This window comes from Canis aureus, chromosome 4 (assembly GCF_053574225.1).
Source record: "Canis aureus isolate CA01 chromosome 4, VMU_Caureus_v.1.0, whole genome shotgun sequence".
NCBI classification, from domain to species: Eukaryota; Metazoa; Chordata; class Mammalia; order Carnivora; family Canidae; genus Canis; species Canis aureus.
Genome location: NC_135614.1, coordinates 45,662,683 through 45,675,921, shown reverse-complemented (window position 1 = coordinate 45,675,921; position 13,239 = coordinate 45,662,683). Strand labels below are relative to the sequence as shown.

At 40.8% G+C, this 13,239-nt stretch overlaps 1 protein-coding gene across 9 annotated transcripts in view; it reads left to right on the top strand.

Moving 5' to 3' along the window:
- TENM2 (teneurin transmembrane protein 2) overlaps positions 1 to 13,239 on the top strand; it is a 1,508,878-nt gene that overhangs the window by 1,127,902 nt on the left and 367,737 nt on the right. For 8 of the 9 annotated variants that reach the window (XM_077895600.1, XM_077895599.1, XM_077895598.1 and 5 more), the window contains one exon: positions 7,743 to 7,952. The exons of the other annotated variant lie outside the window; for it this stretch is intronic. In XM_077895600.1, coding sequence (XP_077751726.1) covers positions 7,743 to 7,952 — 210 coding nt within the window. The remainder of the gene's footprint in view (positions 1 to 7,742; positions 7,953 to 13,239) is intronic. 9 annotated transcript variants of the gene reach the window in all.

The following is a 13,239-nucleotide window of genomic DNA, read 5'->3' as shown; positions in this document are numbered from 1 at the left end:
TTCAAACATAAAGTATACTAATCTAAAGCTATCACTCTAACTGACCCAGGGTTTCTCATCCTCAGCACTGCTGACATTTGGGCCTGGAAATTCTTTGTTGTGGAAAACTATTCTGTGCATGGTCTCTGGTCTCTACCCCCTACAGGCCAGTAGCATCCTCTCCCCACCTCAACAAACTGTGACAATCACAGTGTCTCAAGACATTGCCAAATGTCCCCTAGGGAGCAAAATTGTCCCCTGGTAAGAACAATTGATTCAACCTAACATCAACACTAAATGTAAGCAGGCTGCTACAGCGAATATATATCATATGATAACAATATAAAATATGAATGTATATATGTCTGCATTTTCACTTAAAATTCTATATTCATTGCGGTCATTTTGCATTCTACAATTATAATCAAAACTAATGTCTCTGTTCTTTTAAAAAATTTAAGGTGTAGATAAGTAATTGAGTCCCTCTCACACTATCCAAGATCAATGCGGTGTATGTAAAGCCCCACACCAGCTAGGAGGCGATCTGAGTTTTTCTCCAATGCTGAGGACAAACAGCTGCTGTAGCACATGCTTGATGGGTAACAAGTAGACAGCTACCTGCTTGGATCTCTCCTCTCCTCTTTAGTGCCCACAATATTCTTATAAATCTAGATACCTTCCACTGTAAGTGGTTTCTCTGGGACCTCACAGGTTTGATTTCTTGTGATTTAAAAGGAAGGAAGTCAGCTTACAGAACATGAAATTCTTACAATACTGGAGACGGGAAATCTAGAATCTGTTGTCAATTCTCAATAACTGTGAGGCACTGGCAAAGTCATTTTCTCACTTGGGCTTGATGATGAGTTTTAGGCAGGATGCATTTGGTTCTCAGTGACAAAAATAAACTCAAGTAGGCTTAAGAAACAAAACTACCACCACCAGCACTACCACCACCACCACCACAACAACAATGAAACAAAGGTAGGGTGGAGAATAAATTAGTTCATATATTGAAAAGCTTAGTGGCAATGCTGCTTCAGGCCCGGCTAGTTCCAGGTACTCTACCATCACCATCAGGAATGACTCCCCTCTCTTCTCACATCTCTGCTTGCCTCTCTGCTGACTCCATTCCTTGAGAGGTCAGATGGCTGCATTGTTCCAGCCTTAACATCTCCCAGAGCCTCCCTAACTATAGCCCAGCCAAGCACATACGGCAAGTGCTTGTGAACGAGATGGAAACAATAAGCTGTGAATCTCGTTAGCTCCATCCAGGCTCTTGCACCTACTATGGGCAATTTTAGGGACCCTATGTATATTATCTCCAGTCTTCACAACTATGTAGAAAGTCAGTGTTGTTATTAGCAGACAGGCCCAGAGGAATGAAGTAGGTCACTCAAACTCACCCAGGAAATAGCATAGCTCACTTAGCCTGGCTTCAAAGTCTAGGCCTCTCTCTATTTCTCACTTGGGCTGTGGAGGACAGAAACAATTAGGTAGGTTACGAGGTTAGGGATGGGTTGCACAGTGCAGAGAAATGCTGCAGACATGATGGCAGAAATAAACACTTGCAGAAGATGAGTGATTTCCTCCATTGGAGCCCATGGTTTCATTTGAGGTGGGGTAGAAATTAAGAATGGGATGAATTGGATGATGGAGCCAATTAATAGGTGAATTGCCATGTGAGGCAATTCCAGGCTTAGGAATAGCCCACTGCAGTGGTGGTAATTCACTAACCTGAGTCCCCATCTTGGTTCTGACCCTTGGGTGTATTATTTATATCACTGAGTCTCCAGACAGTATTGTGATAGTAAAGGAGGGGGCATACATAAAATCCCTGAGTTGGATTCTTAGCATGTAATGTAGGCTGAACAGATGTGCAGTGGTTTCATCCATGTCCCTTCAGCTGGAGGCAAGGAGTCCAGCTAAATCTGCAGGGTGCCTTGTGCCTTTTGTGGTGGTAGACTTGGCTACCATGCCCCAGAACTTCACTGGAGCCCATTATACCTTGAAGAATGTTGCACCTCACAGTCCTTCACAAGCCCGTGTGCAGAACTAGGCAGAACTTCAAGAATCATTTTCCTGAAAAATGTTCTCAGGAACTCAAAAGCAAGTAGGCCCATATTTCTAAAAAATTCATTGGTTATAAGCAAAAGGAAGGTAATATCTCAGGTATTAAATTATTTCTGTTCACACAAATAGGTACCTCACTTTTTAACCCCATCAAAAACAGGGGCTTCACAAACCCCAAGCATTTGAGAAGGAAAATGATTAGTTAGATATCTGATTAAACAAAGTATTGGAAAATATCATTAGGACACGTTTGAATTCTCTAACCAACTGTTTTGCCTATGCTAACACAGTTATTTTGCAATACTCAACTTTAATGCAAAAAGCTATGGTTTTATTTTTTATTTTTTATTTTTGAGAGAGAGAGAGAGAGAGCCCACATGGAGTGGGGAGGGGCAGAGGGAGAGAGAATCTTAAGTAAGTTCCCCACCCAGCGTAGAGCCCAACACTGGACTTGAACTCACAACCCTGAGATCATGACCTGAGCTGAAATCAGGGGTTGGACACCTAACCAACAGAGCCACCCAGGTCACCCCACAAAACAATGTTTTTATTAAATTCCTGAACTGATGAAACCACAGAGGAATCCCAGTTTCTGGCTCATGAATTGCTTTCTCCTCACAAATCTTTTATTCGACCTGAATGGTCACTGTGGTTATTTGTAGGAGGAGCCTTGATTCTGCCCATTGTTAATTACCTCCCCTAAGATGACCTCAGTGGTACATTCGAGAAGGAGACCAATGAGTTTGGATTTCATATCACATTAATTTTTTAGTAATTATCCTTCTCTGGTGTGAAAATAGTAGAATGAACCATTCAAGGCTTAAATTTCAGAGTCAGATTGCCTGGATTCAAATCCAGCTAGTTCTGCTACTTGCTACCAGTGCAATGATAGGAAAGTAAGCCCATCCAGGCCTCAGTTTCTTCACTTGTAAATGGGTATGATAATAATACTTTGTTCATAGAAAAGTTATGAGAGCTAAAAGAGAAAAATACATTAAAATCTCTGCTCAGTTCTTAACACAAAGCAAGACCTCATTTATAAGTAGTAATCTGGCCTTTGAAATTATTATTTTGGATTTGATCATTCCTGGTACTGGGTTTTAGTTTGGTTGGTTTTGTTTTTTGTTTTTTGTTTTTTTTACTGTCTCCTGAACATATCTCTCTGCTTCACCAAAAGTCCTGACACCCTGTCACTACATAGATAAATTAAGCATTATCTACACAGAACATTTTAATATCTGCTTGCCATTAATATTTTGAATGAAAGAGGAACCAGTTGTTTTAAGTGAATTTGGAGAATCGATCTGCACAATGCCCCCTATCATAGGTTAGTGAATATATTAACAAATGTGGGCAGCAGCAGTTTCACAGATGACATTTACCACTTCGGGGATGGGAAGAAGAGTTTGGCCCTTTCTTGGAGAACTAAAGTTGGATCCATGTCAGATTAAGGAGAAAAATGGTGCTGTAATTAAGACAATGGAAATTAGAAGAATTTGACTTCAAACACAGATGGTGTAGGATGAAGTTTTCGGGTTTGACTGAAACTGTTGGAGAATGAAGGCCTGGAGCAGGGCTGGCAGATAAGCACTCAGCATCCATTGCCTTGCCTCCACTCTTGGTCTGTGATTTTTCTAATTGCTCATGGCATTGTTTCCTACTGAAGCCAGGGCACCCTAGAATCCTTCTGAACACAGCATTCCAAACATCTACCACCAATCCATCAGAGTTAGCAAGGAAACTGCTTTGTCCAGCTGTAGGTCTTTTAATCAGAAACATTTCATGAGTTGAAACTATCGTAAAATCTTTACTCATTTAGAAAAAGATAAATTAGTAAAATCTAAATTAGTCTTCATTTTCAAGGTTGTGGGGGAATCCAATCACACAGATAATTAGTTAGACTTTGATTTACATGGGGATCTTGGAAAAGACACACATACACACCCACACATACACAAGACCATATGAGTTTAATGAATGACATATTGCTGCCTTTGCATGTTTCCTCTTGCTTTTTTAACAGATTAATTAAAACTGGTTTTCCTTATATTTGCTGAGGACTCTATACACATTCCAAGAAGAACTTCAAACATAGTTTGGGGGTCAGGGAGCCCCTGTAGTGCATAAAGTAGGAACCAGGTAAGTGCATAGCCCCTGGTTACATGCCTGCCCCACACTAGGTATTTCAGTAAGAAATCGTGGTTCTATAAAGTGAGCCTGTATAAGTTCCAACTTTTTCCCCTGTACTTTGGAACCTGTTTGTGTCTGTGCAGATGGTCTCTGTCAGTTGGAATAGTCGGGGGAAAAATGTAGCATAAGTGAACAAAATTAGCAAATGACATAGCAAACAGAGAACAGCGTACAATTTGATTGGGGGCAGATCTAGGGACTGAGACATTTCCCAAGTAATGGTAGGTACCAACAAGTGGCTTAAGGAGCCACCAGAAGCATGGTTTTAAAGGGGGCGGGGAAATAACAGGAATCAGACAATTCTGTGATGTGTATTTCTGGACGGTGAAGTAACCCCCCGCACTTTCATTGTGGTATGACTGCTCTTCCATTGTCTGTATTTGTATAAATTAAAAAGCAGTTCTGTCTGTACTATATGAAATGAATTCATGCTGAACAAAATTTCAAAAAGTTCATGTAAAGAGTGATTTCACAGCAACTATCATATCAGGCTCCTGGAAAATTGCGCTTGAACTTCAGTTCCACCTCAGTCACTCAAAGGAATTTAAAAATTGGCTTCCAGCCATTCTTGTTCTTCAGCATGCATTTCCAGATATGCCTCAATAATACAAACATTAAAGCCTATTGATTGTGAGTTAAAATCTGTTCCTACCAAAGCCTTGCCGCTAAGTGGACGTCAACATTGACTCCACCGTGCCCTGGTCAGGACACCTCTACATTCAAGGGCCTTGAAGAAGGCACAGGGTAACACGGCTATGAAGGAGCCACTTTGAACTTCATAACAAAATTACATGAAAAGCTATGAACTCTACCAGATGATAACTGCTATAAATAACCATTTATTCAAAGAAATGTTTCTTACTTGAAATCTTGAGAGTGCCTTGGGACTGGGAGATGGGAAACTGGAAACATGATTTGTAAATCAACCCTCCCCTCTCCTTGTATGTCTTCCTCTTTTTTTTTTTTTTTTCCGTCATGCTGTCAGGGCAAACACCATGCAGAGTAGTTAGAGGGGATTTTGGGACACGCAAACCTGAGTTTGATCCCTGGCCCCTGTCACTTGCTAACTATGCAATTTTACTGCTCCGTGCCTCAGTTTCCTCATTTACAAAATGGGGATCATAATCATTCTAACCTTTTAGAGATACTATATATAAAGAGGCTGACACCGTGAGTTCCAGATAGTCATTGCCCCAAAACATGAGCAGTCACAATAGTAATAATGATGATAGTTAGTAGGGAGAGAGTTATGGGACAAATATGGATTAAATGTTAGCCCTAATTCTGATGAAACTCTGACGTGCACAGGCTACTTCTGCTGGAGCATTTGACAAGAACATCATGCCTCCCAGGGCTCCCAAACTGTTAGATATAAATTGAATCTTTCAAGCCAAATTTTATTTATCCATTGCTCTATTTTAGGGATGATGATTCTTCAGCTGTGTTACTGGACAGGAGCCCCTAACACTTGAGCTGTAGGAGTCTCATTCCCTGTCTCTTTCTACAACTCCCATCCTCAAAAAAGTAACAGGCTAGTGGCTTGGTGGCTCTGTGCTACTGTCTGTCATGTTTCCTCTTACCCGTCGCCTTTTCTTTCAAAGATTGCTCAGGCATCAACTTCCCTAAGAAAGCTTGTTGGATTCTCTCCCCCTACATCTCCCTGCCTAGGCTGGACCAAGTGTCCTCTTCTCTACCTCCACAGAACCATGTCCTTACATGCCACTCTCTTCTTTATTGCATGGTACTGAAATGAGGTACTTACCTCTCTGCCTCCCCTACTCGACTGTGAGCTCCCTGAGGGTAAGAATGATGTCTTGCTTATTTTTGTATTCTCAGTCTCGAATGGAGTGTGTGTATTAGGCACTCAAATTTTATGGAATTAAATTGATCTATCAATGACACTTAATGCACTGAGGAATAGATCAGGAGATGCAATTATAAAAGTGGCAAGAAAAAATGGCATCCATTTGAGGTGCCTGAAAATGTATTTGCATATGTAGTACATCCAAAAGCAGGAAAACACATTTCTTCTGACTCAGATACTTCCTGCCTGAGTTGAAACTCTAACTGGATTCTTGAGTTTGCTTTCTCAACACCTTACCCTTCTTTCCACACTTCCAGCTTTAGGGCATATCCCATGGGCTGCTACTCTTGGCTCATTTCTCTGAGCCTCCCAAATGAACAAACCAGCAGACAAGCAATCACAAGGACCCCAACAAGTAAGGGTGAATCGGGTGAAAGTACACACGGCAATTATCTTCACTCAGCAATTTGGCTGCCAGGAGCTTCCTGCCATGTGAAAGAGAGGTTGCAGGAGCCTTCTGTGTGGAAGGAGAAATTTTTGACCTAAGGGCAGCTCTAAGTTACTGCCCACCACCTGCCAGGCTGGCTGCTTCTCCTCATGGCCTGGAGTAGCTGTGCTTTGTAGGCAATACCCCATCATAGGCAAAACAAAACAAAAATGAAAACAAAACAGTGGTGGAGAGAGTGGGGCCACTGGCCAATTCTTTAGGATGCACATTCTTCTTTCTCCCTCTACCCTAAACTAATTAATGTGGTTAGAGTCTATGTTGTTTATTTGCTCATGCATTCAAAAGGTGCTGTTCATTAGGAAAATTTGAGGTACGGGGTGAATAATGTAGACAGATGTCCACCTTCAGATAGTAATAAGGACTGAAGAAATTTAAGCAGGCTAATAGGATAGAGTGCATAGGTGAGCAACCTGGAAAAAGGCAAACAGGGAAAGTTTCAACAGAAGGAGTAGGCTTGTGAGTATCAGTGATGTGGTAAGTGGGGAGAATATTCCACATAGTGGGAACAGGAACTGTGAAGACAGAAGGGTATGGCATGTTGAAGCAGCAGAAGTAAAGATGGCCACGTTGGCTGGAGAATAGGGGGCCAAGTGGAGAGTGGTTAGAGCCATTATCGGGAACAAGGTGGGAGAGGCAGCTTGTGCCGGAGGAAGAAAAACACATAGGTGATCATAAGGATCAGTTTCTTTCCATGTACAGTGGGAAGCCATGTACAGTGGGAAGCCATTGGAGGGTGCCAAGCAGGAGAGTGCTAAGACCTATTTCTGTCTTGAAAATAGTATTCAGACTGCTGTGGAGAAGGGATGTGGACAGTGGGGAGTAGAAGGTATATGGCAGGAGGGGAAGCAGGGAGACCAGCATGAAGATAGTTCAGTGAGAGACAATGCGGAATTATAGTAGGGCAGTGGCAGGGAAGATTGAAAGAAATGAATGTTTCCCTGACTGATTGCATTTCAGCTGTATAGATGGACATTTCCACTCGTGCCCATTTTGTGAAATATGCACCTTCCTACAGTATGAATTTGGACATTTGGAGGAACATCAACCCACTTGAAAAAATACATCTGGAGCATTTCTTTCTTTCTTTTATTTTTTGGTTATTTATATTGTGAGCTGGTTTCAATGTGACTTTCTCTGGATGCTCTCATGACACTCATTGCTGACCTTTGACCCCTCTGTCCTCTTTCCCAGGTCGTCCCATCCCACCTACATCCTCGTCTAGCCTCCTCCCATCTGCTCAGCTGCCTAGTTCCCATAATCCTCCACCAGTTAGCTGCCAGATGCCATTGCTAGACAGCAACACTTCCCATCAAATCATGGACACCAACCCTGATGAGGAGTTCTCCCCCAATTCATACCTGCTCAGAGCATGCTCAGGGCCCCAGCAAGCCTCCAGCAGTGGTAAGGAAACTGTGGTGTCTGAATGCGTGCTGTTGTCTGTGTGGCATTCTTGAGTCTGGAGAAATGACAGCCCCAAAACGAGGGCTGAGGAGAACGTGGTGTGGGGAGCATCAGGTGAAACACGCTTGTCGCTTTGTGGCATTGCAGTTGTAGGATACATTTATTGAAGGTCACAGTAACTGAAGAGATTTTGCTTTTCTTAACAGGGCTTGGGCCTCCTTCACTGGGAGGGATTTGCCCACTGCTGCACATGAGAGCGTGCAGGTCTCAAAGGTGAAGTGCAGAGAGACAATGGAATATTGAATTTTGTATTACTACAATTCTGGTCATAGCCGAGTGACCCTCGACACCCTCACATGCCCAATTTGTGTGCATTTCAGATCTCTTGTTTTTTGATGGCTGGCTTCTGACTTTTTCTTCCTTACTTGTTTAGATGATTTTGTGATTAAAATGCGTTCCCTTGACATGAATACCGAATGCCTTGCCAAGTCTGAAGTGTTCGGGGGGGTGACCTCTCCTATAACCCTCTGCATGTGCCACTTCACTTGAATTTAACAAGCTGATCACATGGCACCATGATAAATGGTGTCTCTTAAGTCCTAGTTCTCATTGTGGTTTTCGGTTGCATAAAGCAAAGGGACTGGTCAGCAAGGTTCTCTCACTCCTTTGAGGATTTTGTGGCTACTGCCTCAGCTCCCAGTTTCTAGATTTTAGGTAAAATTGTCCCAGACTCAGCAATAATCATGTCTTATTTTGACCTGCCTTGTTGGTGAAATGGTCACAAAACATATGAACACAGGAATGGGCAAATATCTAAGGTTAAGTACCCGTGGCCAAGGACAGACATTTGCAGAAATTAATTGTTCCTGACCCAATGGCTTTGGAGCTATCTTCTGAATTGACCACTCATGGTGTTCATTAGCATTTCCCATCAAAGGCAATACAGAGCTTTCCATGCCAAGAGCGTACCTTGATGAGATTGTGTTTTGGCTTCACCCATGAAAATATGCCACCACTGGCCTCAACCTCTACAATTAGAGAGGACCTCCCAAATACATTGAAGATGATTCATTCTGAAGATGGAATGATGGACTGCTACTTAGGTTGGCCCATGCCCTTCTTCAAAGCCAGGCCTGATATATTTAGTAAACTCGTATTCTTTTTCAAAAAAATTACCTAATCAAATCTCTCATCAAATGAGCAATCCATTGTTGATATTATGAAGGCCTTTAATCTACCATAAATCTTTATTAGAACTCATCAGAGCTTCTAGTTTGAGAGAAATGTGATTATGGCACTCTTAAAATGACATTACATCATTGGGGTGATTGGTTTATCATTTGGAGAAGAGACATCAATCATAACTAGCATAACCACACAGTAAATGAATTCAACCTTTCTACTGCGGAACAATGACACTGTAATTGCTCAAAATCAGGCTTAAAATGAAATCGGAAAATGCTCTTTCTTCAAATGTGATGTTAACTTAATGGAATATATTATGAAAAATCATGTTTGAGGAAATTCTATATAATTAAAAATATGTGGAAATATATTCCCTTTTTTCTTTCATCGGAACCTGATTTTAGCTACAGAGCCTTTTTTTTTTTTTTTTTTTTTTTTTGCTGCAGAGATTATGTTGCATTTAATTGAACTATCCTCGCTTATGTTTTGCTGCTTTTTATTTCATACTATGTAATCGTGATGAATATTGTATTATGAAGGACAAGAGGCTTTTGAAATCAGGTGCACCTGCTGATAGCTTTTTAAAAACAGACAATTATTAGGGAGAAAATGAGCTTTTAAAAACTATATCCTTTTATGCATATATGGATAGCCGAGCAAAGATGATTTCCAGAAGAGAGGTCAGTTCATATCTGAGGGCCATCCAGAATGTTTTCTCAGTGATAACACTGAGAGATTTCTTTTCTTTTTGACATTGTATCAGATTATAAGTTGTTGATAGGGTGTTTTTGTTGGCTTTCTGCCTAATCGAGACCTCACTTTGGTGGACACAACAGATCTGTGTGTTCAGAGTCAAACTTAGCTATTTTTCATCACTCACATCAATTTGTTCAGCTCACTTAAGATTGATAGCAATTTAAGCTTCAGTAACAGGGGGAAATACTGCAGAACATTTGAGGGTCCATTTTCATCCCGAACTAGAGCTGTGTGGATACAATTTATTCACCTGAGGGGTGAAGACCCAATTGTGCAGTACCCTTGTTTTCAGCAGGTGCTTATCTGAAAACTTGTTAAAGCTCTGGCTAACGGGCAGTCATTCAAAATTCTTGACTCTAACTTAGCTAAGTGAGTACAAATCAAGTGCAAATATGTGTGCTCTTAGGTAGGGGTGTGTGTGTGTATCTGTGTGTGGATGTGTGTCTTATGGAATGGATCTGGGGTCCAGGGTGAATTGGGGATTCTATCAAGATCAGAATGCAGTTGCCATGAATTTAAATTTGACATAAAGGATTGAAAATAGAGTTTGACACAGAAGATGCAAAGTATAGAGCTGCGTGCCTGGGTGTCCTGAATTGAATTTGATGAAAGGGGCTGGGTTTTTCTGTAGGTGTCCTGGCACAAACAAAATGACCATGTGATTCGTTGTGTTATGTTTAGCTGGTTAATTGCACAGAATTTTTTTAAGTTGGTCACTTGTCAGTGACCTTGTGTTCTGAAGACCTGGTAGTAGTTTGATCTTTGTCTCTTTTGGGGGAAATGAAACCTCTTCCAGCATGTTCGGCCCATACACGACAGTAAAAAATTTATTTGCAGCTATCCTCTTATTGTTGCTGTTAATACTTGACATTACTGAAGCCCATCACTAAGGAGAGTCAGTACTCACATTGCCTGCCCAAAGAGCCTATGTTCTAAAGAGACAACTTGGACATAAACTACACACCTAAAATGTTTTGACAACATGAAAACATCCTCAAGGCAACAACAAAACTTCACCTTTATGACTTGACTGTCAGTATTTTCTGTGACTGCAGTGCATTCTTTAGTGGACGGTACTAAAACCTCAGCACCTCTGAAGCCGAACTGCCCTAACCTTCAATCTATGCCAATCCAGCAGTTATCCAGGTACAGCTAGTTAGATGCTTCGAAGGGTAGTGCCTTCCTTTCCCTCCAAGCATTTTCTTCCAGATAGCTGAGCTCTGGCAAGTGGCTCATCCCGTGTTCTGACCTTCTGCCAGGGTGGGATAGTTCCAGAGATGTTTCTTGTATACAGAAGCATAATTTCAAATCCTATGAAACAACTCATCTGGAAAAAAATCTGGATCCCAGCAGCAGCATAATGGAGGCTCCTGCAGATGGAGGAACAAGACAGCCTTCCAAATCAGGATAGGGTTTGCAGTTTGCTATCAGCACACGAGGCAGAAAATATATGTGCAGCCACATTATAATCTAAAAACATTGGCTCACCTCCCCTCTCAGAAATGGTTGAGTTTAGGGTTTTTTTTTTTTTAAGTCTAAATAAAGGGTTTGGAACTCTCATTAGTAACATCAGACTACAGAGGAGAAATGTAATCAGGATGCCTCTGCCAGGACCCCTCTCAGTTGGCCCTGTGTGGCAAAGGAGCTGTCCCAGTTGGAGAGTCTCTGTTTGTCACTGAGTGCATTAAAGGTGCCCTGAGCCCTTTTTAAAAAAGCAATGTCTTAGTTAATTATAAACAAAAATAGTACATCAGAATTAGCAAGCTTCAGGTTTCCTTGAGTGGTCCAAGAATTCAGTTGCTTACTTAACTTAATGATTGTCTTATATTCAGCATCATAAAGCAAAATCTTCCTTGATTTATTCATTTATTCAGCCAACCAACCATTCATTCCTTTTCTTACATCTCCCCCATGATGTGTGACAGCTTAGAACGAATTTCTCTAACTGGAAAACTATAATTATGGATGATAGAATAAGGGTGAAGGGAAAAAAATAAACAGAGTGGGAAACATACATATAAACTCGTATATAAAGTCCTGTTCCATTATTTAAGATACACAGAAAATTTGATTCTGAGCTTCCTAGAAACCAAAGCAAAAAGGGAAGCACAGATAAGATAAAATGCATAATATCCATGATAAAAATAAATCAACTGCTTCGGGGAAATTCTATGAGTCCTCTGAGGAAGGCCAGAAAGAAACTTATTTTAAAATAGCTAATGTGTGCATCTCAGATAACTGAATTCTCAGTGACATGCCATAATACATATGCTAAAGAATTTCCTACCAAAATTTCTTGAAAATGCCCTCCACATAAGCCATAGAAAACACTTTCAGTTAAAAGGCAATTGTACAAATATCCAAACATTGCACAGCCCAGGGATAAAATTTGACTTAATCCATGGATAAACCGTGGTTTTACTAAGAGGCCATGTATCCTGCATTCTCATTGACAGTGGACCATATATTCATTGCTCATAACTAAATTTTTATAGGAATTAACTGACTTTGAGGTTATAGTCAGAACTCTAAAAACAAAACAAAACAAAACAAAAAACCAAAAAAAAAAAAAAACCCCTCTAAAACAGATTTTCTAGGTTACCAATTCATCTTGACAGTTATAGATATGTAAGAATTTCTATTCTCTGATGAAAATTAAAGCACACCTTTCCAGGACAGCCTCACTCATTGGGGCCCGCCTACCATCCATGGGGCTGGATTTGGGACAAGCAAGAAGAGGGTCCTCAGAATTGTTTTAAGTTAATGAAAATTCTTCCCCTTATATATTTTGGGGAAATTTTTTTCCTCTAGTATATTATAAATTATCTTGCTTTATTAAGCAGCTATGCTTGCTGCAATTTAACTTAGTTTGGGGTTTTTTGAAGAGCTCACAGCAATCACTATACACATAGATGATTGTACTGTGCTGATAATACTGACTCATTTTTTAAAAGTCATTGTACACTGTGAGATGTTTGTGCCACCTCTCCTGATGTACCGCATTTAAACACCAGCTTCTCCTCTCTGTAGGTTTTGCTCTCTCCTCTCAGCTTCTCTCCCTCCTGCAGAGACCTCCACTGCAGCGGTTCTGATCTTACGTTCATGGTAGATGCTCAATATTTATTAAATAAACCAGTTAACCAATATCTTTAGCAACTCCCTTCATTCTATTAATTTACTCCTTTTCATCATGTACGATGGGGGGAATGGATAATTTAAGGAAGGACGGGCAGATCAGAATGTCCCAGCATGGGGAAATACATGTATTTTACAAAAATATATTCAATATACATATTTTGTGTCATACTGTGTCCGTTTGTAGGTGAGAAGGTTTCAAAGAAGCCTC